A 17,425-nucleotide genomic window follows, 5' to 3' on the forward strand; every position below is an offset into this window, starting at 1 on the left:
CCTCTTCCAGGCTCAACCCCTCTCTCGAATATGAGCTTCTCTTTGTCGGGTTCACTCTGGCATGGCATGCATTCAAAGGCTTTCCCTCTTGTACTTTTCTTTGTTGCATTCACCTGTCGGTGGGTGTTGGCTTCTCACCCTTGAATCCCCCTCTTTCGAGCTCAGGTCCTACTGGACTGTTTGCCTCCCTCGATCGGGTTCACTATGGCTTTCAATCCAATTTTGTTGGTGATATTCCTGAATCTTAATGTCTTTTTAAACAGTTCACTGTGGACCTCCCTCAGCCGGGTTCACTCTTGTCAACACACTGTATTTCGGGACTTTAGACTTCGCCCCCTCTTTATCGGCATCCCTCTTTCGGGTTCACTCTTGCCAATCTTGTCAATCGTACCTTTTTTCATTCAATTCATATGATGCGGGATTCGCTCACCTTAACGTCACAATCATCTGTTGGTCAAAGACATTCGACTGTACAGAGGATTTTACAAGACCCCTTTATGACCAATTTGACCCCCTTTCTTGCCTGTCTCAAGGTCTTCTGGTACCGGTAATCGGGTAATCGCATAGAGTTTCCTGTGTGAGCATCCACGTGGTGCCAGACTCCTCTGTTGCTGGTTTTCCCCCTTTTCGATATCAATAGTTCTTTGTAACTTTTCACAGTTCAATTAGCAGTTAGCTACTTTTGGTTCAAGACAGTTCGGTTTCTTATCGGCTCTCCCCTCGACTCACCGGCTGTGATGAACCGCATGGCTTTCTTTTCTCTGGAGTCAAGGTTGGTACCACAGAGACAAGCGTCTCTCCCCGGCTTGGTTATCAGTGGAGGAGGGTCGTCTGTACCGTTTACATCTGCTGAAACACACGCTGGCTATTGTTCGTGGTCTTGCAATTCCTTCCGCATAGGTTTCACGGGCCTTGTTTGGAAAGGACAAGGTTGCTTCTCTTCTTGTCACCCAATCATTTAGCTCTGTCTTTCTCCTCCTCTTGAACTGCTGTGCTGAGTTAGCTCTCTCATTGTGCAGTCTGCCTTGCTCCTATTGTGCTCTCGTGCTCCACCTTTTATCCCTTTGGGGAAGGGAAAGGGCCGTCAGGTGTGTGAGGTTCTGATTAATTGCCTGACTTTGCCTGACTTTACCTGACCCCGGTGTTAGGACATGTTGGGTAAATGGCTCGAGTGTTGGTCCGTCGTCCTTTGTAATATGCAAAAGTGTTCGTGTCAGAAAAGGGGAGGGGGGGTTAAAGTGTTTGCGTATCCTATGTGGTAGGTTGGGGAAAAGGTGTCATAAGAAGGGCGATACTGCGTCTCACCTGTCAGTGCCCGACTTCCACTCCAAGAGGACCCCCCCCATCCAGGTGATCCTCCCTCACTGGTCCACCCCCAGGAATTGGATTTAATAGCGATGGCAGTGTTCTGACATCCTGGATGACAGACCCCCGGGGACTAGTCAGGTAGACACCTTGAGGTTTCTCACATACCCTTCCTCCATGCGATGTAGTCATATTTGTTTCACTGGGGAAACAATAGGGTTGTAGGTCTAGAAACCATTGCACGACCCGAGGCCACCTGGATGAGACACCACCGGGGACTAGTCAGGTAGATACCTTCAGGTTTTTCACACCTGTCACATAGTGGTGCAGTATAACAGCAGCCAGTGACTAGGGGAGGTTCTTTGCTACCAGCCCAGTTCAATATCCTTTGGTCTTAGAAGTCTGGCTCAGATACCATATGTGCCAGTCTTTTGAGCACCTTACCCCGCTACAAACCACCACCCCAGCCCGAGAAGAGTCTGGCCCTGAAAGTGCTCCATATTTGTCAGTTTTCATTACAGTGGTGTAAGAGTGGTGATAGGAAAGATTATTTTTTTAATGGCTTTCTCTCCATAGATATGAATGGGACACCCAACAGCTCCAAAGGCCTTCATCTGTGCTTTGACTCCTTGACTGTTTAGAACAACGAGTCTCGACCCCCTGCTTGAGGACCCTTCTCTTGGAAGCATTCTGGAACCATCCAGTGGGCTTTCCAGCTTTGTTTTGTGCTACCTCGGTGCATCAGTCGTCATCCCAAGTAAAGCCTTCATACTCTGCAGATCCTTAACTTACAAACCAAGATGCATTCTCTTGCAGTTTCTGCTCTCCACCACAAAGAGGGGCCCAAGTAAGAGCAGTTTCTGTCACAAGGGTCGACTTTCACCATTTCTACAGTGGCCATTGTTGATTGTCACCCGTTTCATATCCTGGGGGCGTTCTCTGAGGTCATTGTTAGAGTGGTGTCCTTTCTTCAGTTCAGTGCCTGTCCATCAGAGCACAGAATGCAAACTAGCCAGACCAAAAGAAAAACAGACGTCAAAAGTGACCTCTGCACCCAAAGCCCCTGGACTTCCTTCACTGAAACCAAAGCATGAGAAAAGGAGGCACAGCGATTTCAGGAGCTTCTACGGTGGCCCGTTGCTTGCCTCCTACCTCCATAGGGTTTACCGCTGTACAGTCTATCCTATCTCCTGCTTGCCCGACTGAGTGGTGGGGCTATGGTCAAGGATTATCCCCTGGGTTTACTCTAAAGTGCTTGGATTGGGAGAGGGTCTGCTAAGAACGTTTCTTCAATTGTTATCTAACTCAGACACTTACAAACTGCCATATGGCTTAGCAAACACTTGCTCAGACTCAAGACTTCTAGCCTTCTGGAGAGAACTGCATTGTAACCTGTGACTTTAGGGCTGTAGGCCCCTTTCTTTTCTAGCTGGGGAATGGCGTTTTAAAGTGACAGTGCCTTCATTTATAAGGCTTTTTAGGGTGTTTCTAAATCCTTTAGTTTCAGCATATTCGTTCTCCAACTAGTAGTTACGTACCTGGTTCTTTTTATTTCACTTGCTTTGCTATCCTACAGTATTCTCGAACTGGTCTACCTGTACTTTAAGAATTGAGGTGAAGTGTTCATGCTCTTCGCAGAGCAAAAGTGAATGTGTATATAATAGTAAATGACTTGGTGTGTTACTTACCTGTGGTTTTTCATTGCTAAGCATGTGTTTCAGGCCTAAATAACTAACCGTTTATGCATTCTGTCCAACTTGCATCATTAAGAGTGCTTTCAGTGTGCTTAACTGAGCACTGCACCACTCGCACACTTCCCAAGTCTATGCCTTGCTGCTCAGTCACACTACCCAGAGAGAGTTTGGCTAGACAGTGTTAATACCCGTTCACCAGAACTGGGTGGCTTCTCAGAATCTGTCCACGGGCTGATTCTGAAAATCCATCCATTTTAACAGGTGCCTTCTGAGAAGGGTTCTTCACATGAATGGATCAAGAAGGAAAGCGGGGCCTTTGTGTGCCCCGAACCAGACAGTTGATTACCTTAATCCAATACCCAGGTTCTCTAAGCAACCCCTTGTTATTCCTTCTCCTATTTCCAACTCATCACTGTGTGTTCTTGCTGGCATACTGTGCCAACTCCTTCTCCCTTTCCTGTGGCCGAGCACCTTCTGTATAGACATAGAAGAGACTAGATGACACAAAAAGAATGGAAATAAACGTGGCAAAAGGCTTTTTTATAAAATCCCTTATGAAAAAAGCTTTGTTGAAAGGCTATTTAAAACATTGTTTCAGGTTATGGTAAAACAACATTTTCTCAATCGCTGTTAATATATCAACTTCTTTGCTGAATTAGATTTTTTTTAAAAAATGACAATGGACACTAGAGCCATCCTCTCCTCAAAGAAGTCGATGTGGCCTGTGAGAGGAGTTAACAGTTTAGTTATCACACAGACAGAGTTTGCCATGGTTAGCTTCTGGCTGAGAACACACATTTACTTTGTTGTCTAATGGGTGCTAAGAACGAATGACATGTATTACTTACCGTAAAAGCATTTCTGATGATTGTATCTGCTTAGATTCACATGCTGTGCATATGGTCCGACATCCAGTGGTAACCGCAGAGTATTGCATCTTGTCTTTCGGGGGACCGAAAGGGGACGTCGGCATAGGCGTGTCTGAAACACTATCCCTATTGTGACGTGTGTAGTACCCAAAATCCCTCACGCGCCGAGGTCCCTCCGATTGTATTTTTTCTGCCATGAGGGAGCCCAAGGCTATAGTGAGTGAGTACATGAAGAGAGAAAGTAGTAAGAAGTCTATGTTCCTTCCACCCCGAGCGGGGAGGTAGGGAGGGCGCATGTGAATCTAAGCAGATACAATCATCAGAAATGCTTTTATGGTAAGTAATGCATGTCTTCTGATGCTTGTTAATCTGCTTAGAATCAAATGCTGTGCATAGACTAGCGAGCAGTACCCGGAGTTGGAGGTGGGTTGTGAGAAGGAACAGTAGAAAAAAGATGTCTTAGTACTGCTTGTCCCACCTGAGAATCAGCCCTAGAATGAGTGTCTAGGCAATAGTGTTTTGTAAAAGTGTGTACAGAACTCCAGGTTGCCGCTTTGCAAATGGACTCTAGGGGAACATTTGCAATGAATGCTATGGATGCCCCAGTGCTTCGAGTAGAATGTGCTCTAGGCTTGAAGGGCAGTTCTGTCTTTGCAAGAGTGTAACATAGTGTGATGCATTTGACAATCCACCTTGATATTGCTTATTTAGAGACAGGATCCCCTTCTCTACCAGCTGCTACTGAAACAAAGAATTGTTTAGTCTTCCTCAGTGGTTTAGTTCTATCCATGTAGAACATGACTGCCCTGCGCACATCTAGTGTGTGAAGGCTTCTTTCGCCCATGTTAGTAGGTCTCTGGAAGAACGTGGGTAGTTCGATTGACTGGTTCACATGGAACTTCGAAATAAATTTCGGCGCAAATCTGGGATGTGTGCGCAGAACTACCTTATCTTTGTGGACTGTAACAAAGGGGTCCAAAACCGAGAGGGCCTGTAGTTCGCTAACTCTTCTGATAGAAGTGATAGCTACTAGAAAGGCTGTCTTTCTGACTAGCTTTATGCATAGGCTCAAAAGGGGGTCCCATGAGCCCAGTTAAAACCACATTTAGATCCCACCCAGGGGCTGGGTGAGTGATGGGGGGATACATTCTTTTAACCCCTTCCATAAAGGCTTTAATCACAGGTATTTTCCACCACAACACCTTCTGCTGTGACGTGGTGTAGGCTGACAACCCCGCCAGGTGAACCTTTAAGGAATTGAAGACTAACCCAGAGTCCAACAGATGGGTTAGATATAACACAGTGTGTGAAGGCGAGCAATCGGTGGGATTGACGCCTTTGGAACTGCACCAGATGACAAAACGTTTCCATTTGCTGGCATAGCAATAACGTGTGTTAGGCTTTCTTGCCTCCCTCAGTATGTCCATGCATCTTTGAGGGAGTTGCAGATGTCCAAACTCTAAGACCTCAGGAGCCAGGCTGCTAAGTTCAGAGTTTGTGGGCATGGGTGCAGAGTCTCCCCCCTGTCCCGAGACAACATGTTGTACGGGCAGGGCAGCTTGACTGGTGGGGATAGGGACATTTCCATCAGGTGCGCGAACCAAGGTTGGCGGGCCCACATGGGAGCCATCAGACAGAATCGTGGTGACTGGTTCCTGGTGCATCTTGTGTACTATCTTGTTTAGAAGGGGAGTCGGGGGGAAAAGCATAGACAAATTTCCCCAACCAAGTTATCCAGAGACCGTTCCCCTTGGATCGGTTCTGGGGGTACCTGGAGGCGTAATCTTGGCATTGGGCGTTCTCCTGAGTAGCGAACAGGTCGATCTCTGGAAACCCCCATTCTGCGAAGACGTTGGATACAATGTCTTCGTGCAGTTGCCATTCGTACTCTTCTGGCAGAGGAAAATCTCTGCTGAGTACGTCTGCCAGCAGATTGAGTTCCCCTGGAACATGTTGGGATATCAGGAACATCTTGTGTTTGAGAGCCCATATCCAGATGTTTTGGGACAGCTTGGATAGCCCTGGAGAGTGAGTGCCCCCCTGTTTGTTCAGGTAATACATTGCTGTTGTGCTGTCGGTTAGGACCAGCACTGTCTTCCCTTGCAGTTGCTCCTGAAAGGCCTTCAATGCTTTGAACACTGCTAGCAGCTCCAGTAAGTTTATATGGTTGGACGCTACCTGAGGGGACCACACTCCGTGCGCTGTCTGTTGAAGCAGGTGAGCCCCCCCCCACCCCGTGAGAGATGCGTCTGTCGTGAGAGTGGCTTCCACTGCAGGGGTGGTGAAGGTTTTCCCCTTCAAGAGGTTATCCCTCGACCACCACTGCAGAGAGAGAACGAGGGCTGGCGAAACAACTAACAGATCTTCCCATTGTCCGCTGGCCTGACACCACTGGCTGTTGAGCCACTCTTGCATGGGACCCACGCGCAGCCGCGCGTGGGGAACCAAGTATATGCATGACGCCATCATCCCTAGAAAACGCATAGCTTTGCGTACCGTCACCTCTCGACTGGCTACATACTGAGGAACCTGAGAGAGCATTTTCTGAACCCTCTCGCTGGAAGGGAAGACTAGACCGTCTTCCGTACGAATTAGAGCCCCCAGGAACTGTTTTACTTGGCAGGGGACTAAGCTGGATTTCTTTTCGTTGATAGAAAATCCCAGGCTGAACAGTAGGTCTACTGTTTTTTGGGTGTTCGAAAAACAAACGTCGAACGAGTCCCCCGTGATGAGCCAATCGTCGAGGTAAGGGTAAACTGGTACTGAAAGTATGCGCAGGTGTGCCGCTGCCACTGCCAGGACCTTGGTAAACACCCTTGGCACCGAGCTATGCTGAAGGGGAGTACCTTGAACTGGTAGTGTTTGTCCTGAATCACGAACCTTAGGAATTTTCTGTGTGCTGGCAGCATTGAAATATGAAAGTATGCATCTTTCATATCCAATGTTATCATGAAGTCCCCCTGTTTTAGCAATGGGATCACCTCATGCAGTGTTACCATGCAAAACTTCTGGGGCTTTATGAACTTGTTCGCTGGGCGCAGGTCTAGAACAGGACGCATGTTGAGATCCTTTTTGGGTACAAGGAAGTACACTGAATAGATACCCTTGTTTACCTGAAGAATCGGGACGGCTTCTATGGCGTTCTTTCCCAGGAGCGCTTCCACCTCTTGGATTTGCAGATGTTCCGGTGAAAGGTGTTGATGTTTCGACGGTCTGAACTGTGGAGGTCGGGCGAATTCCACGCAGTAACCGTGGGCGACCGTCTTTAAGACCCACTGGTCTGAATTTATCCCCTCCCATGCCTTGATGAAACATGTTACTCCACCCCCCCCGACCGGGAGACATGGGAGGGGACCTGGACTTGGTGGTAATTTCTGACCCGAAGTTGACGCTCCTCTGGAATTGGAGCCTCTGCCTCAATTCTTTCCGCGATTCTGACCCCTCTGGGGGTAGTAAGTGGGGCTTGCATCAGGATGACTTGAGTTGAAGTTGCCCGTGCCGAAATTATTTTGAGCGGCGCGGGCTTGTCCTCGAAAGGACCGCCGAGAATGACTGCCCCTCTGTGAAGAGGGTTTTTGGGAAATCTGGTGCAGCGACTTAATAGTTTAGTTTATTATTTGATAATGCGCTCCAAACCCAGGGGTAGCCGGGCGCAGCAGTTACAAGAATACTTAGGCTTAGGTTTCATACATACAGAGGGATACACACAGTAGATACATTATGTGAGATATTAACAGGTATAAATACAAATATACAAATGTACAAGGAGTGCAAAATGTAAGTCCCTCTCATTCGTCTGGAGTTGGTAAGGTCAAGAGTGGTTATGCGCAATGATGGGCCCGGGTTCAAAAGGTTAGTGGTCATTACTCCAGAGCCAACTTTTCAACTTACATCTGAAACTAACGTAGGGGAGATTGGCTCTCAATGCCGTAGTCTCGTGCTCCTTCTTGGCGGTCTCCAACGCATCGTCTACCGCCTTCCCAAAGAGGTTGGCCTCTTCGATGGGTTTGTTGATAATGGATGCCTTGGTCTCAGGCCTGAAGCCCGACGTGCGCTGCCATGCGTGCCTATTTAGGAGAGTACCCTGTGCGAGAGACCTGCCTGCTGTCTCTGCGGTGTCCAGGGTATTCTTTACAACATTCTGATTGTCAGGTTCACCCTCCGAGACAATGGCGAGAAGCTTGGCTCTGGTTGGTTCCGGAACCTCCTGAAGGCCTTCCTGGAGTAGGTTCCATTGGGCGTCGACGTAGCTTGCCAGTAACGTCGTGTTATTGGCAATCCGGACGGTATAGGCCGCCGCCGACATAACCCGTTTGCCTAAGGCATACACCCTTTTCGACTCCTTGTCCGGGGGTGACTCTCCCGTGGCAAGGGGAACCCCTGCTCTCTTGCGAGTGTTGGTCACCACCAGCGAGTCTGGGATTGCGTGTCCTTTGATATAAAGCGGGTCGGTGGGGGAGTGCCGGAAAAGTTTTTCGACCCTTGGGTTCACAGCCCTAGTCTGAGCGGGTTGAGTAGTGAGTAAGAAAGGGGCCAGCCGTCTCTTTACAGAGCTCAAGAGAGGGATAGACTGGCTTGCCGCAGGCTTTTCATTAATAATGTCCTCCGCGAAATCTTGTTCGGGCAAGGCTTCAAGCGTGGCAATTTTAAAGAATTCCACTGCTTTTTTCAACATGTTGTTGAAAGCCGTTTGATCATCCACCGGGGAAGCTTGTCGAATCGGGGTGGATGGGGGAGAGTCGAGGCAAACGATATCAGAGTTGTGATCGTCCTGCTGGGTGTCCTCCCAGTTGTCCGTTGCCCCTTGATCTTCCCCATAGTTGTCCAGAAAAGAAGACTCCTCTTCTTCTGTAAAGATGTCTCTTTACGTGTCCATCTGGACATCTTCTTGATAGTCAACTTGGTGTTAGACATCTAGGAGTTGGGCATCTTGTGTTTGAGGGTTAGGGTCTACCCGAGCTTTTTTTGGCAGAGGTTGATCAGAAGCCCTGAAAAACTGCTCCAGCCGATCCATACACCCCTCGAATTGCTCCGTGGTCCACTTGGATGACCCAAATGGACCTAGCTGAGTAGGAACCGTGTTCTCCGCCCTAAGGCGTTGAGAGGATCTCCTCAGGGTGCTTGAGAGGGGTACCTGGCTTTCTTCGTAAGAGTCTTCGGGATCGTCTTCCAAATCCGTGGTAACCTTTTCGGCGGATTGGCCCATAACTGTGGGTGGAACCGGTACTAGGCCCACCGCCGTAGCAATCCTATTGATGCTCTTACGGATAGTCACCGAATCTTCGGTAGACAACGCCTCTGATGATGTGTCGGCAGTGAAAATGTCTTCCGCGGCTCCAGAAGGGCCAGCGGATGGCTTCTCGGGTAGAGGCCTACTCGTAGTTTTCGGGCCTGTACGGGCCTTGGAAACCGTCGAAGTTTCTTGTTCTGAAACTTCGGCGTGTGTAGTTTGGGGATTAGCGCCCTTGTTATGTTTGTTATGCCCAGTCGTCATGCGCTGCTGCGGATGCGGGGAAGGTTTTGGATCAGACCGATCCGTGGGTGCTTTTGCCTTCTTTGACAAAGTCGTCGAGGAGGGCGCTTGGGTTGTGTGCTTTGTGCGGGCCGATTGTACGCCCCTGTCACCGGGTGTGGTCCCTGTAGCAAGACCGGAGTCGAGCCTGGAAGGGTCGGGGACGGGCTTGGCGGCTCTAGAATAGTCCGCCTCAAGGTCTATAACGTCCGCGTTGGACGTTTGGTCATCCGATGTACCCCCGTCACTTTCGGCTGGTGTCGCGGCAGGGGAGGGAGGCTCCACACATGACATTCCGTACGCGGCCCACCGCTTCAACCGGCGCTCCTTAAGGGTTTTAGGTTTAAGGAGTTTACACGCCGAACACCGCTTTTCGTCGTGCTCTAGGGGGAGACAAGCATTACACGACGTGTGCTCGTCTTTCCACGGATATCTGACCCTACACACAGGGCAGAATCTAAATGGAGTCCTTTCCATAGCAGAAGGGAAGGGTGACCAGACCAAAAAGGAAAGCAGTGGAAAAGAGGAAAGACATCACAGTATGGCAAACCCCGAGCCCACTCTCCCTACTGTGTAGGCCGGCCAGAAGGCAGTCCGAACGCCGGATTTTAGGCGCCGTAACCCACAGCCGTAGACAATTCCCCCGTAGTCTTCGTCGAAGATGTTCTTGATGGGCGAAGTGACTTAACGGGGATTAAACCGACAATTCGGTAAGATAAACAATGTCTCATGAAGAGCTCTGCTATAGGGCGACCAGTTATCTGGGCAGAAAAAAACAATCTGAGGGCCCTCGGCGCGTGAGAGATTTTGGGTACTACACACGTCACGATAGGGATAGTGTTTCAGACACGCCTATGCCGACGTCCCCTTTCGGTCCCCCGAAAGACAAGATGCAATACTCCGTGGTTACCACTGGATGTCGGACCATGTCATTCTAAGCAGATTAACAAGCATCAGAATCTTATTTTTGGGGATTCTAGGACCACTTTTTAGGGCTCTCAACTTTTTGCTTCCCCCCGAGCCCCCTGAGTTTTTTAAATCACTTTTTGGCTTCCAGAGGGACTTCTCCCGACATCCCCCTACTATTGTAAACGTTTTAACCTTACTTAAGGTGTATGGTATTGGATCACCCCTAAGGTGCACAGTCCAAGGAGTGCATCTCAGACACACCATTTCTGCCCTAGAGTGATTCCTTCACCCTTCATTGGTTTTAGGGAGTAGGTTGGTGGCAGCAATACATATCTTTGGCTTCACCCGTGGTGCAAGCCTTTTTTACCACATTGGTAGCCCAGCGTACCTTTTTGTAGCCAGTGGGGTACAAGTGCATTTATTTAAACCATCCGCTCAGCCACTGTGTCGTTTAGGGCTCCCTTTTCTTGCTGCGACCACAAGGTGGACTTAAAATGGCTGTTCTGATCACATAGGCTCGTAGGAGCTCGCAATGGTAGCCTCCAAATTAGTTTAAACTGGTTTTGAGCAATTTAAGTCCTTGAGCTTTTCCTCTACTTTCTGAAGGGGTAGTTTTTGATAAGTGGCAGTCCTACTGAGCAAATAGCGTGGTTGGTAATCTGAACCTTTTCCCCAGCCCCCTCTAGGGATTGGTGGGCTGGCCTTTGGCGAGCCCCTTTTTGCAGTGGACACAAGACCTGGCTGGTGCCTGCTTTTTTGTCGTTTGCTGTTCTGCTGCTTATAGGAAGCAGGTCTGCTGACCTGCTTTAGTAGATTTTCCTGCAGAATGCCACAGTTTATGCCATTTAAAGCCCTTACTTGGCGCTACTGGCAGGGTATAATGACATGGGCATATCCCAGTTTGTCTTTTCTCCCTCTGGAGGTCCAGTCTGGGCTTCTTGAAGTCTGGCTCCCCACATCTGCTGGGCTGAGCCCTCCACACTGGACAGCTGTCAGGGCTATGCACAGCTACCACTGTCAGTTTACTGCCAGGATCTTTTGCTTCACTGTGGATCACCGTTGGCCATCGAGAGTGATTAGGCATCAAGACTCCACCAGATCTTCAGCTTGGTGGTTCGGAGGGGCCTGCAGCCAATAATCTCATACTGGGATTGTGTACTGTTTTTATCTCTGGAACACAGAGGCGTGAGGAGCCATCTTTGTGGGTTCCACGACTACTTGGAGTCTTCCTTGCCATGTATTTCCACTTTATGCTTGTAGGTACATGCCGTACGAAGACCCTTTGCTCCTCTTCTTAGTCGTCAGGATTGTCACTAGCTCAGGGTGAAAGCCTTTGGGTACCGAATTCCAAGGAAAGAAATCCTGTACTTAGCAGGTTGTTTCATGCTGCTGTAGCAGATTTAATTGAAAACAGCAACTTGAGTACGTCTGGGTCCTAAATTGGGTGATTATTTGAGATGCCCACTCTCAGGGTCCGGGTCGAGAGTCTTTGGAGAAGTGTCTCTAGTGCATTTCCCATAGATTTCTTTTGGGGGTCCTCCTGCTCTGTTGCATATCCAATTGAGCATCTAGTTAGCCAATCAACATCTGGATTGTATCCTTGGGGTTTCTTCTGGCCTTCTTTTGGTTGTTTGCAGCAGAAACTGCACCTTGTGAGTGGAACTGACTTACCTCCAATAAAACGGATGGCCCATTGTCTTTCCTCCCATTTTCTTTATAAGGAACTTTCAACTTGTCCAGGAACTCTCCCTTAAGTGATTGTGGGTACGCACATGTCCCATGACATTTCTCTTGTACCCACAAGGGGTTCAGAGAGCTCGGGACCAAATATAATAGTAGTACTTACCAGTGATTTTTAATGCATTTTAAAGTCATGCTCTGCATTCCTCTAATGGTGAATTCATTTTTAACATTGTAGCTAATTTTGGAGAGAAAGTAAATATTTTTCCCTGAAATGTATTGCTAAGGTAACTTGCTAAAATACGTTCTTAATTCTTGGAAAACTTAGGCTATGCTTTGGAAATGTCTCCTTTCCCCTATGGCTAGTATTATCATGTGTGCATTTGCATTACTTTTAGTACTAGTCTGTAGGGTTCTAACTCAATGTGGATCGTTGGTGTAGGCCTTTTTGGAATATTTTCCTATTGGTAAAAAGGTCTGGGTCCCTTTTCTGACTAGCCCTACCTATATGTACATACACTCTCTGTGGGTTGTGTGTTTAGGACACTGTGCTTGTTTCGGCAAGCCCATGAGGGGGCTTTACCTGCGTGTTAGATTTGGTGGTTCCCTTGTTCTCCTCACCCACTGTTAATTTATATTGAGTGAGTACCTGTGATAGTGGAATCACACAGACAGTTCGGTAAGGACAGTCAAAGCCCATTAGTCAATTTTGCAATAATACAGTAGTTATCTTATGAATACTATGTATTATACCACAAGTACTTATTTGACCTGATAGATTTCCATGTGTGGCTTAATAAAGTACAATTTCACAGTATATCAGTGTAATTCTTAGGGAATTGGAAAATCCCGTCCCTCCAACTACTCAAGTGAACTCCAGAAAAGTCTGGTGCCACTATATAAAATGCCCTAGCAAGCAAAATACAACTACTCCAAGGGAAAATACTAGCCAAAAGAAACCTCTTGGCCAATAAAAATACACCCCTAAAGACAATAGACAGCTCTAATCAAAATCCTAACATTCAATTCAAATTCACCCCAGTATCCCATGAACAAGTGTTTGACACCATATCCAAAAAACATCCAATTGTAAAGGAGACAGCTTCCCAGCTCACCTAGTAAAGCTGTGCGCTCCTACCCTTACGCCCATCATCACCAATTTTGTCAATGCATCATTTAGCACAATCTAGTCCCACCAAGTATTAAAGAAGGCTGGGTAACCCCGCTCCTAAATAAATCCCTCCTTGGACCCTACTAATTACCGCCCCATAACTACGGTTCCCTTCTTATTGAAAATCATTGATAAAATAGCTTATGCACAAATACAATCCCATTTTGAAGAAAACAACCTCTTAGGAGCAAGACAATCGGGTTTTCGACCAAACCATAGCACTGAATCAGCACTCCTTGATCTTAAAATTCAGATGGACTCCATAAGAGACGCTGGTAAACTCTGCATCCTCTCATTATTAGATCTATCCGCTGCATTTGATCTAGTTGATCACGACAAACTTTGCGCCACCCTGGCAAATGACTTCCAATTCTCACAAGATGCCACCCTCTGGGTTAAATCCTTTCTGGCTGATCGCACATCCCGAGTCTCCATTGGCAGGGATGAAGCGGACCCTATACTAGTACCACTAGGAGTCCTGCAAGGTTCATGTTTATCACCCACCATGTACAACACCTACACCAAGCTTCTATTCACTGCCTTGGATGCCATAGGTGTCATTTACATAAATGTTGCCGATGACACCCAGATCCTAATACCCATAACTGGGAATTACGATCAGGACACTATCATGATTAATAAAATATACGGGATTATTCAAAACTGGATGGCAATCAATAGCCTATGCCTAAATGATGAGAAGACGGCGATCCTCATTGTGGGCTCCACTGTCAAAATTAATGCTCTCCACACCGATTACTCCACAATCACCATTGACGGAACACAGATTCCAGTTTCCAAACACGTCAAAACGTTAGGTGTCTACTTAGATGCCAACCTATCAATGTCTAAACATGTCAACGCCCTATCCTCGATCACCTCCTACACGTCTAAACTCATTGCACTAAGTCGACAATTTCTGACGCCGCAAAACTGCACAACACTTGCCAGGGCCCTCATCTTATCAAAGTTAGATTATTGTAATGTGCTGCAGCTAGGTACTTCTAAGGCCAACCTAGCCAAACTACAAATGTTGCAAAATAAATCCCTGAGAGCAGCCATTGGTCTAAAGTAAATCTGATCACATCTCCGCCCATTGGATCCCCATCAAAGCCAGAATTATCTTCAAAAACACTTGGTGTCACGCACACATGCCTCGCTAAAAAGGCCCCCCTGTATATCAACAAATCTGTCACCATGAACAAAACTACCAGAACTTTAAGATCCAACAACAAGGCACACCTCTCTATCCCATGCTTCAAATGTTCCAGAGCTGGGGGGGGTGTAGTTTCTCAGTAATGGCTCACAAACTTTGGAACACACTTTCACAGCATTTTAGATTTGAGCCCTCATTCCAACGCTTCAATAAGACACTCAAAACATGTCTATTCAATATATTCGAGCCCAATGTCACCCTTTGTCCACTAGGACAGAAACTGCTAGACAGCTCCTTTGAATAACCATCTCTCTACACCCAGCTGACTGTCTAGAACGCCTGGAATTTCTGTACCATCATAAGAACTGATGGATTGTTGTCTATGTATTGTAACTAAATATATATATATAAGATGTCTGTAACTACGCCGTGATACCTATGGGTTTGGGCGTATTATAAATGCAATAAATAAATAAAATGTATGTTCAAGGGGTGTGTGGACCAATTGTAACTTTGTGTCAACCTGCTACCCCCATCCGAGAGCTAAGCATGGTTGCTCTGTCCACATTACTTGCCTTAAGAAAGGTTTGGCTTCCCTTTCTTGCCAGGTGTTTTAGCCCCCCCCCTCATTAAAGTCAATGGTTATAGTGCCCCCAACAGAGGGTGGTATGAAAACTGCCTTAAAAATAGGGAAATGTGTGGGAGACCATTGAGCTACACAAACAAGGATATTTAAAATCAGCCCTTACTGTGAAAAGAACAGTCCGAGTTGTCATTATAAAGCAGGTATGTCAAGAAGAGACTTATAAATAGTTTGTAGACCTTGAGATGGCTGCAGCTTACTTGTGTTTCACCATGTGCAGAAGAAGAGTGTTCGTGTCATTAGACTGAGAACATGCAGAGTTACTGCCAAAGGAGTACCATCACTGTTCCAGGGACTATAAACAGACCAAGCAATTTTACGTTTTCAACAACAAAAAACGATCAAATGTGCTGCAAAATTCCTCAAATGCCCATAACATATAAAAATGCAGAATTTAGTTCATTACCCGACCAACACACTTCAATTGTTTTGAAGGATGGATCTATCTCAATTTTAAATATATTTTATTTTCACAGGCACTTGTGTCCCCATGATGCACACATTCAAATAAAGCAACTCCATTGGGAAGTGATGGGGTTAGAAGGGGAGAACTTAAGGATATCAGTAGAGGCATTTTTGAAATTCCACAGCATGCATGCCAATATACCCAAGGCTATTTTGGAGAGGATCATAGAAGTCCTGGTTTTTGTTTTCTGAGAAAACAGGACTGGATAAGCATCTCCTGAGTAACACTGGGCATGCCAGTATGTATGCGGTAGTAACCTACTCCTATTTTAACTGACTGTGAAAGCAGCGCAATTCACCATTGCGTGCAACAATATTTCATTTTTCTTGACACAAAATTTAGAAATCGATGCTTATATAATATAGTTGCTTTGGAAGAAAGATATTGCGCAACTAGTGGTCTGATTGGTTTCTGCTCATCATGATGCGCCACTGGCCCTTGCATTGATGAGGTTTCCTGGGGAGATGCCTACTCCATCTGAAAAGATGTAAGGCTCCTTTTGTTTTAGAGCCAGAAAGATGATTGACTGGCTGATTTCAGCAATGGTCCCGAAATTCACTGGACCATTTGGTTTAACGTAACTTCCTGAAATCACTGCAGGGATGCATGCTTGTGCATGGTAGCAATCAATTTGCCCAAGTTAGTTAATGCAAACTTTAATTTTTATAGGAAGAGCCCTAGAGTGGATTCAGGTACCAACATAATTGGGGCAAGGTCTTCCAGCTCGGCTAGCAATTCTTGATGAAACGATGGCTAACATAGTCTGACCTAACAGCTACTAGATGCCCGAGACTTGACAGTACACACCTTGGGTTCAGCAACTGCTTGTTAGCCTTTACCGTGCCGGGCCCCAATGCCATGGACACACAAATGCCTTACCTTGCCCAAAGAGGTTAATGCTGTTCTTAAGTGGCTCCAGATCGCAGGTAAATCGTGCAGACCGCCCCAGATCTTCATCATACTTCCGCTCACTGACAAAGTGCTAAAAGAGAGGAAGATGATGGTTAATGGCAACACTCACAGTGTGATGAATGACAACACTGGCACAGTAGAGCAATAGTACAAGGGCACATTGATCCTTCTGACACTGCCCTATGCCTGCAAAATAGCGTGTTACGGGGATGGTACAGGAAACAATGGCAACACAGTGGAAGGAGGGAGACAATAACGACTATAAGACAGGTAAAGCTAGGAGTGTGATTAATGTCAACAGTGGCATTGCAAGGATTAGGGGCAGGTCACATCACTGGCAATGGAGGATGTTAGGAGAACAGAGGCGGAAAGTGGTGATGAGGAAGGGAGTTGTATACAAGTACAAAAAGGTTAGGAGAGAGCAAGTTTAAGGGAGGCACAGAAAATGTAAGAGGCATGGCATGACCAGTGGGGCAGGGCATGAATACGAGGGCAGGGAATGTAAAGGTTACTCGCTGTAGTGACTATGGTACTGAAGCCCAGAGTTCCCTTTCCTCCACGATTATGGTCTGTCTGTCCAACAGGAACAAGACTAGAGACTTTAACAAAGCAAAAACTCATGATTTAGCAAAGATCAAAGGCATGCTCAAGACCCAATCCTTCCATTCCATTCCATGCCCCCACTGGATTTGCCTGGCAGTCTTTTCATGTGCCCATGCCTCATTTTACTAGCTAGTTAGAGTGGATAGAGGGAAAATGTATGGAAGGAAATATGGACCAGAAGTACAACAGTCAGTGAGTAAATCAAAGTTAATCACCTCTCTAGATATAGTTCTCCAGAATTTGTACCACTTAGAGAGTGACATGCTTATCAAACATTCTCAGACGTTGAGAAGGGAATCCCATAGTTAAGTTACATAATTCCCATAGCAATACATATATGACCACACCATTATGTGTATAGCCTACATTAAGGTCTTTTTTCTGAGGCCAGTGGGGCTTATTTTAATTTAACAGCCACCAGCCCTAACGCCCTAACTTAAACCCAGTCTCCACACACTTCAGATTTTGAGGCCCATGAAGCAAACACACGGTCAACCTTCTGGGG

The 17,425-nt window shown here is 46.8% G+C and overlaps 1 protein-coding gene across 2 annotated transcripts in view; it reads right to left on the reverse strand.

Annotated features, from left to right (window-relative positions):
* SPATS2 (spermatogenesis associated serine rich 2) overlaps nt 1-17,425 on the reverse strand; it is a 729,295-nt gene that overhangs the window by 63,740 nt on the left and 648,130 nt on the right. For both annotated transcript variants that reach the window (XM_069653806.1, XM_069653805.1), the window contains exon 10: nt 16,285-16,387. In XM_069653806.1, coding sequence (XP_069509907.1) covers nt 16,285-16,387 — 103 coding nt within the window. The remainder of the gene's footprint in view (nt 1-16,284; nt 16,388-17,425) is intronic.

Source organism: Ambystoma mexicanum, chromosome 3q (assembly GCF_040938575.1).
Source record: "Ambystoma mexicanum isolate Mex_15411 chromosome 3q, UKY_AmexF1_1, whole genome shotgun sequence".
In the NCBI taxonomy this organism is placed as follows: Eukaryota; Metazoa; Chordata; class Amphibia; order Caudata; family Ambystomatidae; genus Ambystoma; species Ambystoma mexicanum.